The sequence below is a fragment of the Neodiprion fabricii genome, chromosome 2 (assembly GCF_021155785.1).
Source record: "Neodiprion fabricii isolate iyNeoFabr1 chromosome 2, iyNeoFabr1.1, whole genome shotgun sequence".
NCBI classification, from domain to species: Eukaryota; Metazoa; Arthropoda; class Insecta; order Hymenoptera; family Diprionidae; genus Neodiprion; species Neodiprion fabricii.
This window is the reverse complement of record NC_060240.1, coordinates 22,184,407-22,199,890: the sequence shown is the minus strand read 5'-3', so window position 1 is coordinate 22,199,890 and position 15,484 is coordinate 22,184,407. Positions and strand designations below refer to the sequence as shown.

Here is a 15,484-nt window from a genome sequence, read left to right as displayed (position 1 = left end):
TGGCAGAAGAATATCAGTCCTTGCAAGAAAATAACAGTTACGAACTTATAGATTTACCCCCGAATAGAAAACCTATTAGCAGTAAATGGGTGTTTCAAACCAAAACAGACGATAAAGGTGATTTACTACGACACAAGGCCAGGCTCCTGATCAAGAGATGCGCCCAAAGAAAAGGTGTGGATTACGAGGAGACTTTCGCACCTGTAGTTGGGTATAGTTCAATAAGATATCTGATGGCTCTGGTAGCAAAACATGACTCGGATATTGAAAAGATGAATGCTGTAACCGCGTTTCCACAAGGGGATCTCCACGAAGAAGTATACATAGTTCCATCGAAGGAATTCTACAATGGGAACAAAGTATGGCGTTTGAGAAAGGCCATATACGGCTTAAAGCAAGCAAGTCGGTAATGGAATATTAAGCTAGATGCAGAATTGAAGAGAGCAGGGCTAAAACAATCCAGAGTAGACCCGTGTATATATCGTTATAAAGGGTGAAATCATCAATCACCCATGTTATCGTCTTTCTAATGATCTAGTAGTCATCTTAAACTGTAAGCTTTCATATGTCATAAAATGAATAGGGTTGCTGCGTCAACAAATATTATTGTAAAAACAGTCAGTCTTTGGACTTTAAAAAGAGAACTGCGTGTCAAAATATATCCACTTTCTTTCTCAAATAATTCTCGTTTCGTGAGACACCTTTGGCTCGGCGTACGCTTAATTCACACAGAGAACCCATTGATTCTCTTAGTTCATTCGTACTTTTCCCCGTTGTTACAATATTATAAAACATCGGGCGTGAAGATACTGTTTTTGGCAGTGTACGTCGACAATCTGTTGATTTTTACGAATGACTAACTCACTAAGGAAAATGTGAAGAGTAAACTGAAGAAATGCTTAAAAATGCTTCACCGTTTTCTTGATAAGAACTCCTATTTTAACATTATCCTCTTTTCCAAACGCATCGCCATTCTGCCTGTGTTGACTCCAATCTTATCTCTCTTCATCTCTTCCCTGACAATATATCCCCATGCTGTTCTATATACCCAAAGTTCCCCTCCAAGGTATTTGCATTCCTTTTATCCCCTTTTATTCTTCCCAGCCTAATATTTCCACTCCATGAAAAATTGAATTATGAATTTATATCGTAAGTGGTACTTTAAAAATTTCAATTCCCAAACACTTTTGTAATTTATTTATGTACATGAAAAAAATTCAATTAAAAGAAAATTGTACTATTTTATTCTCATACTTTTCATTTATTCTATCAAATGAACTGACGTTTGGTTTCAAGTCATAAAAGCTATCAATAATTGAAGTTTCTTCAGTTACTCATTATAAAGATAACTCGAGTTCATTTTTTTTCTTCTTTGATTCTCCCATCACAAAAGCAGCTTGTGATAGAATATTAATTGATCACCGGTTACAAATTTGATTTTCTACTAAAAGTTTTTCAATTACACATTACATAAATAAATAATAATTGTATGTGTAATGGGATCAAAAAGGTATAAGTCAAAAACTAAGAACATTGCATAAAAATAAAGTGAACGTGGCTTGTAACTATAATAAATAAACATTGGAATGTACTACGGGAGAACAATTACTCGCCTTATATTTTACGAATATACTCACTTCGCCTCCGGAAATATGCTCTTGATTTTGTCCATTTCAAATTCATTGCAGTCAACCGTGAGTATGTCCACTCCGACTTTCCGCGCAAATCTTATGTGTGAATGCAGTTTTACGGCACTAGAGAAAATTACACGTTCCCTCGGTACCCCGCTCGATAGTACTTGCTCGATCTCGTACTGAAACACATTTGGTTTTTATATCATCTTGCCTCGCATCAAGCTCACACAAGATCTGCTATGATATACCAGTAAGCCTAATACTTACGGAGAGAACTTGCCAGCTATAACCCACGCTAACCGCCGCTTAACAATAAACCGCTAGACAAAAACTAAACCGAAATCATGATCGACGCGCTAACCGCCATCGATAATGAATCTAGAAAATTTCTTAAGCCTACGTGCGCTAATCGCCATCTTACTAATAAACAATAATTCATAAACTAAAACAAAAGAATGTGACTCGGAGCGCTAACCGCGAACAAATTAATGAATCTAGTAAGCTTTTTATTCGTGCTTATTTATAGCGTATTATTACACATCCGAGCTCCAGTCGTAGTCGCCATTCCCAAAAAGTTCGCAAACGGTCCCGCTAATCTGAGCGTCTATGCACGTAGATGCGCGACCTACACGAGAGGTGAAACTTTATTCATACGCAGACTCGACGAGACCCGGTAGTAGTATAGCAAGGTCGGTTCTACACGCAGGTCCTGTTACCGACAATTACCGACATTCTCCCTAGACTCAAACCCTTTTCCGCGATGACGTCACAGTCTGCCGTACCGGCTTGAGGTCAAAACCGTGCAACCTTACCGACAGTTGTATCGGTTGGAGGTCAAAATCATGCTGTTTTACCGACAATCTTACCGACCGAAGGTCAAAGTCTGTAGTGCTCGCCTGCCAACGGTAGAGGGCGCAGCGGGGGCGAGAACTTTTTTACCGTGCCACATCCTCTTCCCACGATAGGACTGCTGATGTGTAACATTAACCACTCCAAATTCTTTTTCCACGGTAGGACTGCTGATGTGTAACATCAACTACCCCCACATTCCTTTCCCACGTTATCAACCACGTGACATTCCAAAATTAATGGGTCCGAGAATTGTATTTCACTTACTCGGATGTCGGTTTGATATCCAAGGTCGACCGATAGCCGCGGTACATTCAAAGCCATGGATCTGCGGTGTTGGGTTACTATCGCTCTGAGAATGCTGAAAGGTGCGCGCGCATACACAAACATACGTACAGCTGCCCTATAAAAAGGACGCTCATCACTGCAAACGATCATTAAGTCACAACTTGTCAAGTATACGTGAGGAAAAAGCTTGAGATGGAATCCGCGAAGTGTTTGAGATTGATCGATATTATGGAATCGGCGTACAAAATCTTGGGCAAATCATCATCAACAGCAGAGATTCAGAAATGGATAAAATTTGGAAGTCAAAATATTCGGCTTCTAAACAAAATTTTGCGAAAGGCTTCATCGATTGGAGAAAAGATGAGAATTATCACAACGATCGGAATCTTGAAAGCGCTCGCGGAAAAATTCAAACGTCTTCAGAAAACGGGTGTAGGTACGCGGAAACTAAGAAGAAGCGATCGAGTTCACTGGGAAGATTTGGAATCAGCTTTCGAGGAGAGAATTCGAACTGGATCCATCGTCAATTTGAAGCATAAAGATCTGGAGAGATTTCTAGAAGACGCAAAGGTACTAGCTGTGACGAGACTAAAAAACGCTCCGAAGAAAGACAGGAGCTTGAAAGCCAACGTTATCCTGGCTTGTAAATTTGGAGTTAGAAAAGATGATCGCACGGTGGAAGAGATCAAATTTTTTAATACAAGAAACGAAATCATCCTCCAGACAACGGATATCAACGAATGGTTCATCGAAAACGCGACGGAGCGTTTGTTGAAAAAGATGGAAGATTTCCAGGAAAAGGATTCAGGCTGGTCGCTGACTGAAATAATCAATTTGACTGTGAATATCAACAAGTACGTGCCACTACGAGGCGGTGTCTTCACATACACACCACTACCCAAAGATATTCAAGATAAGAAGGCTGTCGTCAACATCCGTAACAGCGACTCGTATTGCTTTCTTTGGTCGGTCACCGCAGCTCTGTTCCCAGCCGACAACAACAATCCCAGTGAAATTACTTCATATCCGCATTTCAGCTCAGTGCTACAATGTGACGGTTTGCATTTTCCAATTTCTTTAGACCAGATTCCAAAATTTGAAAAACTCAACAAACTTTCAATCAACGTTTATGGTATCGATAGTACGGAAAAACAAAAGCGCAGTGAAATCGTACCCATTTATTTGAGCCGAAACAAGTGTGAAAAACCTGTAATTCATCTTTTAGTGATAGAAACTGAAATCACTGACGATGACGATGATGATGTAGATATGGAAAATTATGAAAAAAATAAAATCTTTCATTTTACTTGTATTCGAAATTTGTCTCGATTAACAAGTTCTCAAAGTTCTAAACGTAATGGTCGTACTTGGTTGTGCGATAGATGTTTGACTTACTTTCATTCTGAAAGATGTTTGACAAAGCACAATGTAGATTGCATGAATTTAACCAAAACCAAAGTTATTCTACCTACAGATGAGGAAAAAATACTGAAATTCAAAAATTTCAAGCATAAAGAAACCGTTACATTCTGCATTTACGCGGATCTCGAATGTTTACTGGAACCTACGCTCAAAAAGATGGGTATAAGAACAATTCATCAGAAGCATCTTCCGTATAGTATAGCTTACTATCTACATTGTGCGTTTGTCGATTCGCTTTCAAAATTCAAAATTAATGGCGGAGAAACTTGCATTCAATGGTTTGTGAAAGAGATAGCGGAATAGGCACATTCGTTAGAAGTTAATTTCAAAACTGTTGTACCGATGGAACCGCTCAATTTCAATCAAATCAACGAATTTCATTCAACAACAGTGTGTCACATTTGTAAAAAATCGTTTACACTCACAGACGTGAAACATCGTGATCACTGCCATTTCACGGGAAAGTACCGTGGTGCTGCTCATCGAGGTTGCAATCTAAATTACCAAACTTCGCACACTATCCCAGTGATGTTCCACAATCTGTCGGGTTACGATTCACATTTTCTGATCAAAGCACTGGCTACATCGTTCGAGGGCAGAATTGAGCTTCTACCCGTAAACAAAGAAAAGTACATTTCTTTTATAAAATATGTCGAGGGGACAGATATAAAGTTTGGATTCGTAGATTCGTACCGTTTCATGCCCAATAGTCTTGAGAAATTAGCAACGCATCTCGGTGATGATCAGAAATCAATCACACGAAAATTTTATCGTAGCTCAAATAAATTTCAGTTATTGACCAGAAAAGGAGTGTTTCCGTAGGAATACATAGACAGTTGGGAGAAGCTCAAGGACAGACAGCTACCATCCAAACAACAATTTTACTCAAAATTAAATGATCGGGATATATCAGACGACGACTATGCGGATGCATGTAAAGTTTGGCAAACTTTTAACGTTCAAACTTTGGGAGAGTATTCGGACTTGAATTTACAGACGGACGTGTTTTTACTAGCCGACGTTTTTCAAAACTTTCGACAGAGCTGTTGGACAACGTACAACCTGGACCCGTTACATTATTACACCGCGCCCAGTCTGTCGTTTGATGCGATGTTAAAGTGTACCGACATCGAGCTCGAGCTTCTCACCGACATAGATATGGTTATGTTTATCGAAAAAGGTATTCGTGGTGGTTTGTCACAGTGCTCGAACAGATACGCTAAGGCTAACAACAGGTACATGGGAGAGGAATTCGATCCTGAGGTCGAAAAATCTTATCTCATGTACTTTGACGTTAATAATTTGTACGGTGCTGCTGAGCTTTGCTCTGCCATACAGTTCCTTCGAATGGTTAACAGACTTCGGACAATGCGACGTTCTCGGACGATGCGGACGATGCGGACGATGCGGAGTTTGGTTACATACTGGAGGTGGATTTGGAATATCCTGAGGAACTGCATGAAATTCATAAGGATTTACCAGTGTGTCCGGAGCACTATATACCTCCGATCTCGAATAGTAAGCAACTCAAATCGATGCACACGCTACTTTCCAAGAAAAACTACGTTGTTCACTATAGCGTTTTGAAACAATGCTTACAATTAGGCTTAAAATTACTCAAAATTCACAGAGTTCTCAAATTCACACAAACCCCGTGGCTCAAAAAATACATAGATTTGAATACCGATTTGCGCAAAAAATCTCACAACGAATTCGAGAAAAATTTTCACAAACTGATGAACAACGCAGTTTTTGGCAAAAGAATGGAAAATGTTAGGAAGTATAGAGATGTCAGGCTGATCACGAAATGGGATGGAAGATACGGTGCTAGAGCTACTATAGCCAAACCCAAATTTCACAGCTGCACCGTTTTCGACAAAGATATAATTATCGTTGAAATGAGTAAGACGAAAGTCAAGTTAAATAAACCATTGTATGCAGGTTTCTCCATCATGGATCTGGCTAAAACATATATCTACGATTTTCATTATAATTATATTAAGCAGAAATTCGGCAACCGAGCAAAATTAATGTATACGGATACCGACAGTTTGATTTACAATTTTACCGTCCCTGACATATACGAACATATGAAGGAGGACTTGCACAAATTCGATACGTCTGACTATCCGCTTGACAACGTTTATGGAATGCCTCTAGCGAACAAAAAAGTTCTCGGCTTGATGAAAGATGAGAATAACGGAAAAATAATGCTGGAATTTGTAGGATTAAAAGCTAAATTGTACGCATTCCGAGACTTGGGAGATGAGAAAGACAATAAACGTGCCAAAGGTGTCAAAGGATCAGCGTTAAGAAAAATAACTTTCAACGATTATTTGGAATGTGTTTTGAATCGTGAAAATTCGTCTACAAATCAACATTAGATATTGAGTCGAAAGCACGAGGTATACACCGTAGAACAGCAGAAAGTGGCACTGAGCTGGAATGACGACAAGCGGATCGTGTTTCAAAACACAACCGACACGCTTCCGTGGGGCTACAAGCCTGCACCTTAGCTTTGTAATTTATAACTGTACCATGATGTAAAAAATATTATTATTATGTAGGATAGTGAATAAGAACGCTCCGAAATATAGAAAATTGTACAACGATGCATATGTCTGTCGATTGTCTAAAAAGTAAAGACGCATACTTGTTATGTGTCGGGTATAAAATAAATAGGCACATACGTTTTTACAAAAAATTCATTTATTCAAATGTTATACATCCGATTCGTTAATCCAACTGTTGTCTGTATTGTCAAAACCTAACCATTTAACGTGAATTTTTCTTCCACGCTTCTTGAGCACCTTCTCCACCAGATAGATATCCGCATGTTTAACCTTGAGGAGCTCTTGTTCGTAGAAACCACCAGTGATGGGTTGATCTCGGTAGTCTTTGAGCTTTTACGTCACAGGATGAGTATTTTCCACTCGACTGTTCGTGAATATTTCAGTCGTCCAATTGAGACTGTAACCTTTCTGGAAGACATTTTTGAATTTGCTGATTCGAACTTTGTCACCGGATTTGAATTTTGCCGATATGGTAGGTATCGCTCGAAGCCTTCCGTACGCCTGACGTAATAACAGCCTTTCGTTTGCAACGGTGACATCCGACGGTTTCATTCTTATGGTTCGGTGTTTGACGTTGTTGTAAGCCGAAACCAAATCAGATAAGATATCGAGCCACTTGTAGCTTCCTTGCATGCTGAACCGTTTCTACATTTTACCTTTCAGCGTGCGATTGAAACGTTCACAAATCGAAGCCTTCAAATTACTGTACGTGGAGTAAAGTTTGATTCCGTAGCGTGTCATAAGCGATTCAAATTTCGAGTTGTAAAATTACGTTCCTCTGTCGACGTGTCAATTTTTCGGCACCCGTCCTTGAACAAGCACAGATTCCATTGCTTTCGTAACATCATCTCCAGACTTGCTCTTTATCGGTACAGCCCACGCATACTTTGAAAAAATATCAATGACTGTGAGCATGTACTTGTAGCCTTTGTTTTGTCCAGCGTATGACGTCATATCATCAAGATCCGCCTGCCAGGTCTCGTCGATGCCGCGCACGTCTACACATCGACGCGGGTAATTCCGGCGTGCAGGCTTATGCAGTTCCGTCACCAGTGCTTGCTTTTCCTCGTTCATATTCCAACGCTCTTAGTCCGGTGTCCTATTGAGAAATGTTATCAGCGTTTCGAATCGACAGGTCTCTGCCTGTTTTAAAGTCTGTATAAAAGGTATCCAAGGCTTTCTCCGTGGTGAGCTCTAAAGCTCTGATCACTCGATCGAGGTTGTCGATTTGTTTTTGCAGCATGTTGAATTTTCATCTCAAGATTTTTAAAGTTACAGCATTGTTCGGCTCTGCGGGATCTGCGACATTGCACAGTCTCTTTTTCCGTATATCGTAATGCCCGTCCGCTGTTATTTGAAATCCGACACCCGGAGGACCGCGAGTGCTCGCGGCCGTGTTTTTATCCAGATGCCGTCCAAACACGTCGACGCTCATCTCGGTAATGAATGCGAAAACGATGAGAGCTGCTTAATAAATGATTCCTGCTTCGCGTAGCTCTTCGATAATGGAGATTATTTCGTTATTGTGACTCGGATTTCCCGCTGCCTGAGATGCCAAGAGTAAACGAAGACGATCCACTAAGTCGTTTGGATCATCCCAGAAAACGTATTCCGCTTCAACACCTTGTCGAGTGATCATAGTTTGCGGAAGTAGACCTTTACCCTTTCGGCGAGGTGATGGGGAATAATCCATCAATTCGGCAATGACATTTCTGAATTTGTAACTGTTATCGTTTCGAACAGCCCTATCGGATGAGTAATACTTTTTATGCGCGTTCGTTGCGAGGATTATGTTTTTAAAATTTTCCCGATCTCTGGCGCTCACAGAAGAACCGTCAGGCTTTTTTTTTAACAAAAGTTCCAGCAAACCCTTCGTTTTCGGGTAATGCGTATCGCTAATACGAATGTAGTCACTCTGGAAAGATATCAAGGAATCACCAATCATTAGTCCGTTTGAGAGGTCGCGTACACCGTACACGTCGTCCAATTCGCCTTTTGTGTTCGCATCTCTTATCAGTGCAAAATACTCATCCTCGATTTTCTCGACCGATGTTTCTACGATTGATTCATCTCCTGCCGAAGCAAAGGAGTCGTCCATTTGCGAGACAGTTTCATTTTTCGTTTCATTTTTCATCTGCTTTATTTCTTCTTCAATTTCTTTCACCTCTTGTTTGACAAGTTTGGTATCTTTTGTAACATTCACCAGTTCTTGCAACGGAGTCACTACTGGTTTGAAAACGTCACTCAATTTCTGAGTCGTAGATTTCTTGCCCGACTTGAGCAATCTGTGTTTTCGACGGATCGCAGCACTTGCTTGAGCGATCTGATGGAGGACATCTTTTTGCTTGGAAATTTCAGAGCTCTGCATGTTGACGCAACTGAGTCTGCAACGCTACTGCGTCTCTCGCTCGAAATCGTCAGATTTTATTTCTTTTCCAGGCTGACAAAAGAATCGAATCCCTTCCTGTATCGTCCTTCGTTGAGCTCACCGTCTTTGTCGATCACCAGAAACCCGTACTTCTCACCGTTGCAGCATGCAGAGCACACACTTTCAAACTCTGTGTAAGACATATCGGTGTTTACATGATCGTTGTATACGTGTCTCAGGTTCATATCGTCTTGTTTGAATAACACGAGTAAGTTTACGTTGTCACGCACGAGATGTTGGGGAATACGCGCGTACGTCTGACAGAGATGGAAACAGTCAACGTCGTGATGTCTACCCATGCAAAAGTAGGCTCTAATATTGTCCTGCCTCTCGCACGCTACATCGTCAAATATGATTATTGAGTTGGGCCGTGCTTCTTCCGGTGTAATCACTTGCACACGCTCGGTAAACGCAAAATACTACGTATTCTCGACATGGTCCAACAATTGCTTCAACAATTGGTATTTAGGTTGGTTGAGAGATTTCGAGTAGATGTAAATATTTTCAAATCTGAGTCCGTTGGGATGGGTTATAAGTGGGAGCAACGCATTAGTTTTACCACAATTCGACGGTCCACAGAATATTGCACGTACACTATTCGGGAGTAATTCACCGTGCCGTTTGTGCCTTTTGACATTTTGCTCCGAAAGTTTGTCAAAATTCATCACGGGAAGCTTGGTAGGTTGTTTCTCAAACCGCATCTCGAACGTGATTGATCGGATTTGCTATAAATACTCCGATTTAAAGCACTTTTCTTCAATCAACGCACGAACTTGATCGCGTACAGAGGTAAACGAAGCAGCAGCAGCAGGCGGCAACATCGTGGCAAGGGTCTGGTGAATAAAATCATCAACAGCCTTCCAGTCGAATTGCATGTACCTGGTTATCAGTACTGTGGGCCTGATACAAAATTAACAAAGCGACTTGCGAGGGGTGATCCGGGAATCAATCTTCTCGACGCAGCTTGCAAGGACCACAATATTGCTTACTAGCAGAATCGTGAAAATCTTGAAGTTAGAAACGAGGCTGATAGGGTGTTGGCTGAGAAAGCTTGGAAGGACGCAAATTTGGGTGAGAAGGCAGCCGCTTGGGCAATAGCTAATACAATGAAAGTAAAATCAAAACTCGGAATGGGAATTCGAAAGACAAAAAATGTGATGAAGACGATTTATCTTGACCTTGATGATTTGTTGATTAATGTTATTCTTAGATATAAAGGTCACAACTCAAAACACTTTTTTTATAGTGTTTACGTTTCGGCCCTGATGGGGGCCCTCCTCAGAACAATTTATTTAAGCATGTGTCACGAACAAAAATAAAATAATGTACAACTAGGTTTTAACAAAATTAATATGATGAAGACGATTTATCTTGACCTTGATGATTTGTTGATTAATGTTATTCTTGGATATGAAGGTCACAACTCAAAATACTTTTTTTATAGTGTTTACAACACTATAGTGTTTTTAACAAAACGTAGTTGTACATTATCTTATTTTTGTTGGTGACAGATGTTTAAATTAATTGTTCTAAGGAGGGCCCCCATCAGGGCCGAAACGTAGACACTATAAAAAAAAGTGTTTTGAGTTGTGACCTTTATATCCAAGAATCACATTGATCAACAAAAAATGTGACCTTGAGAGAAATTATAAATGCTGCAAAACGTTCTATGGTTCTAAGCAACGATGCAAAAGTAGCTATCGAATCTGCGCTGAAGGGAGCTGAGAACGCCGTTAAAATAGCGGGTTGTAAATATCAAGTGCAAACACCTCGCGTCCTACCGGTACCTTCAAAAGTCGGTGGTTTTCTACCGTTTCTGATTCCTATTTTCGCCGGACTTAGTGCTACAGGCGCGTTAGCCGGTGAACGGCAGGTATAGCAAAAGCTGTGAACCATGCAAGTGCTGTTAGACGAGAACTGGGAGAGAGCAAACGACACAACGAAATTATGGAAGCTATCGCGTTGGACAAAGGGCTTTATATGGAACCGTACAAAACAGGTCTTGGTCTCAATCTTTCAAAAGACTAGATGCGATGCTACCACGTCGAGCGTTGACTGATTGGGACTTGTTGAAATATGCAAAAATCGTGAGGGTTCCGCATTTCTGCGGTGTTTTTATGCGCAACGAAATGCCCGAAAACGGTCCACGAAAAAACGAGTCAGCTATAATCAACCTTGACGACAAAGACGGTCCGGGAACACACTGGGTTACATGCAAGAAACGCGACAATAATATCGATTACTTTGACAGTTTCGGCAACCTTCAACCACCCTCAGATCTCATAAAATACCTCGGTGTTGGTAGCGTCAAATACAATCATGAAAGGTACCAGAATTATGATACATTTGAATGCGGACACTTGTGTCTGAAATTTCTAAGTAGTGAGCTATTTAAACATGGTGCGTGATTCACAAAAGTCAGTCTACAACTCACAGTCATGGATGATTCGTTAACGTTAACGATTTCGAGAACCTCTTCGATACTCAAGGCACAAACTTTTCCACCGATCGAACTTGCTCGTGATAAAAGTTATGCTCTTGGCTTGGTAGAATTGGTAACCTTCAATTCGATTCCCAACGTTGATGTCGGTCACAATAAAATTTACGTAGCCGATAAGGTGATCACCATACCTACCAGCAGCTACGAGATCAAGGACATAGAGAAGTATCTTCAAAACGTGCTAAGAAATACAGATATCAGGCTCGCCATCAAACCCAACAATAATACATTTCGCAGCGAAATCACATGCAACCACACGATTAACTTTGAGCCGAATGATTCCATTGCTCAACTTTTGGGATTTACACGACATGTATTGGAGGTTGATAAAACTCACGAATCAGACGTGCCTGTAACTATACTCAAGGTCAACGCGTTTGTGGCATTACAACGGGCGCCTACGTCGATGGACACAAAGTACACACTATTTACGAGTTTTTCCCGACCGTCCCACCAGGATATAAAATTGCGGAAGTACCGTCGCACGTTATTTACCTTCCGATCACCGTCAGGACCATAGATCACGTTCAGCTCCGGTTAGTGGATCAAGACGGAGACCTGGTTAGTTTTCGTAGAGAAGTTATTACTGTGAGACTACATATCAAATCGCAATAAACGATGGGAATTGTATATAACAGACTGTCAAAGAGTAGGTATATCAGTAAGTCGGCATGCCCTGATCAAGTCGGTCATCGATCGATTCTCGAACCGTTAACACCTCGGAACGTGGAGTTTCTGATAGCTCTGCGTCTGAAACTGACCACTTTTGGAAGAGGAATTTCTGACAACTAAAAATCCGATTTTGCTGTTGCATCATCTGCTACGTACCATGGAGGAAGAAATCTTTAACATTCAAACACCAGTCGTCTTTGACGAATCCGTTGCGCATTACGAGATTGACGCTCACAAACCTTACGCCTCGTCAACTTTCAACAACAGCGATGAAATTCGAATCGGCGTACAGCATCAGGATTTATGCATATTACCCAGCAAAAATTCAGAACATATCCATGGACGACTCCTCAAATTGATGTTACAGCTACTGTGAACACACAGCTCGTAAACAACGCGATCTGTCATCTGTTTGAAGAAATTCAGTATGAAATTGATGCAGTTGAGGTTGATAGAAGCAAGAACGTTGGCTTGACAAGTCTCATGAAGGGTTACGCTTCCCTGCACCCTGGTCAGACTAGGCTGATGGAGAACGCTGGGTGGCTCGATGTAGAAGAAAAGAAAAAATTAACCGATGCCGAGGGTAATTTTGACGTACTGATACCGCTCAGACTGATATTGGGTTTCGCTGAAGACTACCGCAAGATCGTTGTCAACGCTAAACATGAGTTAATTTCGACGAGATCAAAAACTGACGTCAGCGCTATCATGCAGACTCAAGAGGAGGAATTCAAAATCACGATCAATGCAGTGGAATGGCTAATACCGTATTTGAAACTCGCGGATCAGAAAAAATTCGACCTACTGAATTTCATTCAGGAAGATCCACCCATTTCGATGAGCTTCCGCAGTTGGGAATCGTACGAAAATCCCTTACTTCCCACAACATCGAAACGCGTTTGGACTGTGAATACTTCCACTTAGCTTGAAACACCTCGTTACGTCATTTTGGGTTTCCAAACAAGCAGAAAGAACAAGACCGGCAAGAACGCTAGTCATTTCGATCATTGCAATATCACGGATGTCAAGCTATTTTTGAACTCTTAATCTCATCCGTACGGTAACCTGAACCTCGACATGAGTCGTAATCTGTACGCGCTCCTGTACGAGATGTACGCAAACTTCCAAGCTACCTACTACGACAAGAACTCCGTGCCGTTACTGACAAAGAGTGAATTCCTTCGAGACGTCCCCTTATTTGTTATCGACTGTTCAGAACAAAACGAATCTTCGAAGTACGGACCTGTCGACATCCGTCTTGAATTTGAAGCTAAGGTCAGCTTTCCCGCTGAAACATCAGCGTACTGCTTGATTGTTTACGATCCTATTGTCGAATACAACCCGCTCAGTGGTGGAGTGAAAAAGTTGGTATAAAAGCTGACCCGTTCCTACCATCTCGCACAGCTCAAAGATGCAGTTTATCGTTGACGTACAAGGCTTTCGTAGACCTTTCAACAATACCTTCACATTAAAAGAGTTGGCTATAATTTCAATCTACTCGGAAGCATCTCCACCAATGTTTTTCTTCAAGCCACCTTACGAATGGGATTGTCTGGACGTCAAATACAAAAGCCTTAATTTTTGGTGAGAACGCGATTTTCACGGTTTACCTTGGAGCTGTGGAACCATACCTTTTGAGAAAGTTGAGTGGACCATTGAAGACAGGCTGTGCAAAGCTGAAACCGTGTACGTAAAAGGAGAAGAAAAACGAGATTGGTTGCTCAAAATTGTCCCGAAAGTTCAAATCATCGATTTGCTGGATTTTGACTGTCCGTCGCTTCAAACCTCGCAAAAAACTTCAGCTGCGTCGCTAAGATGCGACGTTTATACAATACCCAACGCAATCTGTGCAGCACAAAACGTTTTGATACATCAAAATTGGCTACAAAATCATTATACTGTTCGGATGGCGAGGGTGTACGATTTGTGTTACTACGCAGAAGCGTCTACAAGAACGGTCCCGCATTCCTGGCGAATATATCATCCTGGTTATGACACTGTTGAATGGAATTATTGTACTATCGTTGTGAAGTAATTGTCAACTGTACCCTAAAAATTGTACTCAATAAAACTGTTTTTTAAAGAATATTCATGAAATAATCTTACACCTTCACCTTCACCTTAGCTCTTAAGAGAGAAATTTTTTCAATACAAAGCTTATGTAAGATTTAACCTTGCTCTCTATCCTTGACCGAGCTGTACTCAAACCGAGTTATGTGTTGCATTCCTAGAGCGATAGTAACCCAACACCGCAGATCCTTGGCTCTGAATATATACTACCGCAGCCATCAGCCGACCTTGCACTCTGGTCTTGTCTGAACCCGTCCAAAATTCATCGTAGAGTTCACATTACAGTTACAAGACGCAAACGCAGCTCGAAACCCTCCATCGTTGCTCAGTGCTGTTCGAAGTAGCATTCTCTTAGATTTCAAAACTTAATTCTAGATACAATTACAAGGTACAAAACGTACGTAGGATCAAAGGTATACAAGATGTTTAGGCGATAAATGAAAAAATATTCATAATTTCAATCTTTTTTTTCTTTTGTTCATTGAACGTAAAACTTTTACAGGACACTGGATATTCGAATGTGATACTCAGATTATACGTATACGAATTCAAGTTGACCGTACGGTCCGCCAAGATAGCGTAGATGCAACCGTCTCTCCTTACTGGCTGTCGTCACCTTCTGGAACAAATCTTCATCTTCTTGGAGGGCCTTGGTCAGTCGGTTCGGTAGAAAAATCGTAAAAGAGTCCTCCAAGTCCAGAACGATTTTATCACCAAATTTCGTTTTAACCCGACGAACGCCACTGACTCGGTATTCGAAGTATACTTCGAGGTCCGAAAGCTTTTTCAAGGGCAGAAGTGTCTCCAGGCGAGCGACTTCGTTCAATTTTGAAAAGTCCATGATCGTTACTGTCGAGTTGCATGTGCTCAAAATCTCTCGAGAGTTGATTGGGGTCAGATCTGATATTCAGCAGATGTTTTACTCCTCTAATATTCTTGATGAGCAGTTCTAGTCGTTTCTTTAATTCACGTTGTTGTTACAGAGCACTTCTCATTTGCAAGAAGGACAGCTTCAGACTGGCAATGAAGTTTTCACTTTTGACTTATA

General features: G+C 41.0%; 1 protein-coding gene across 1 annotated transcript in view; it reads right to left on the bottom strand.

Annotated features, from left to right (window-relative positions):
• LOC124175495 (ornithine decarboxylase-like) overlaps nt 1-15,484 on the bottom strand; it is a 72,305-nt gene that overhangs the window by 12,179 nt on the left and 44,642 nt on the right. The window contains exon 4 of the mRNA XM_046555822.1: nt 1,638-1,813. Within this exon, the coding sequence (XP_046411778.1) occupies nt 1,638-1,813 (176 nt within the window). The remainder of the gene's footprint in view (nt 1-1,637; nt 1,814-15,484) is intronic.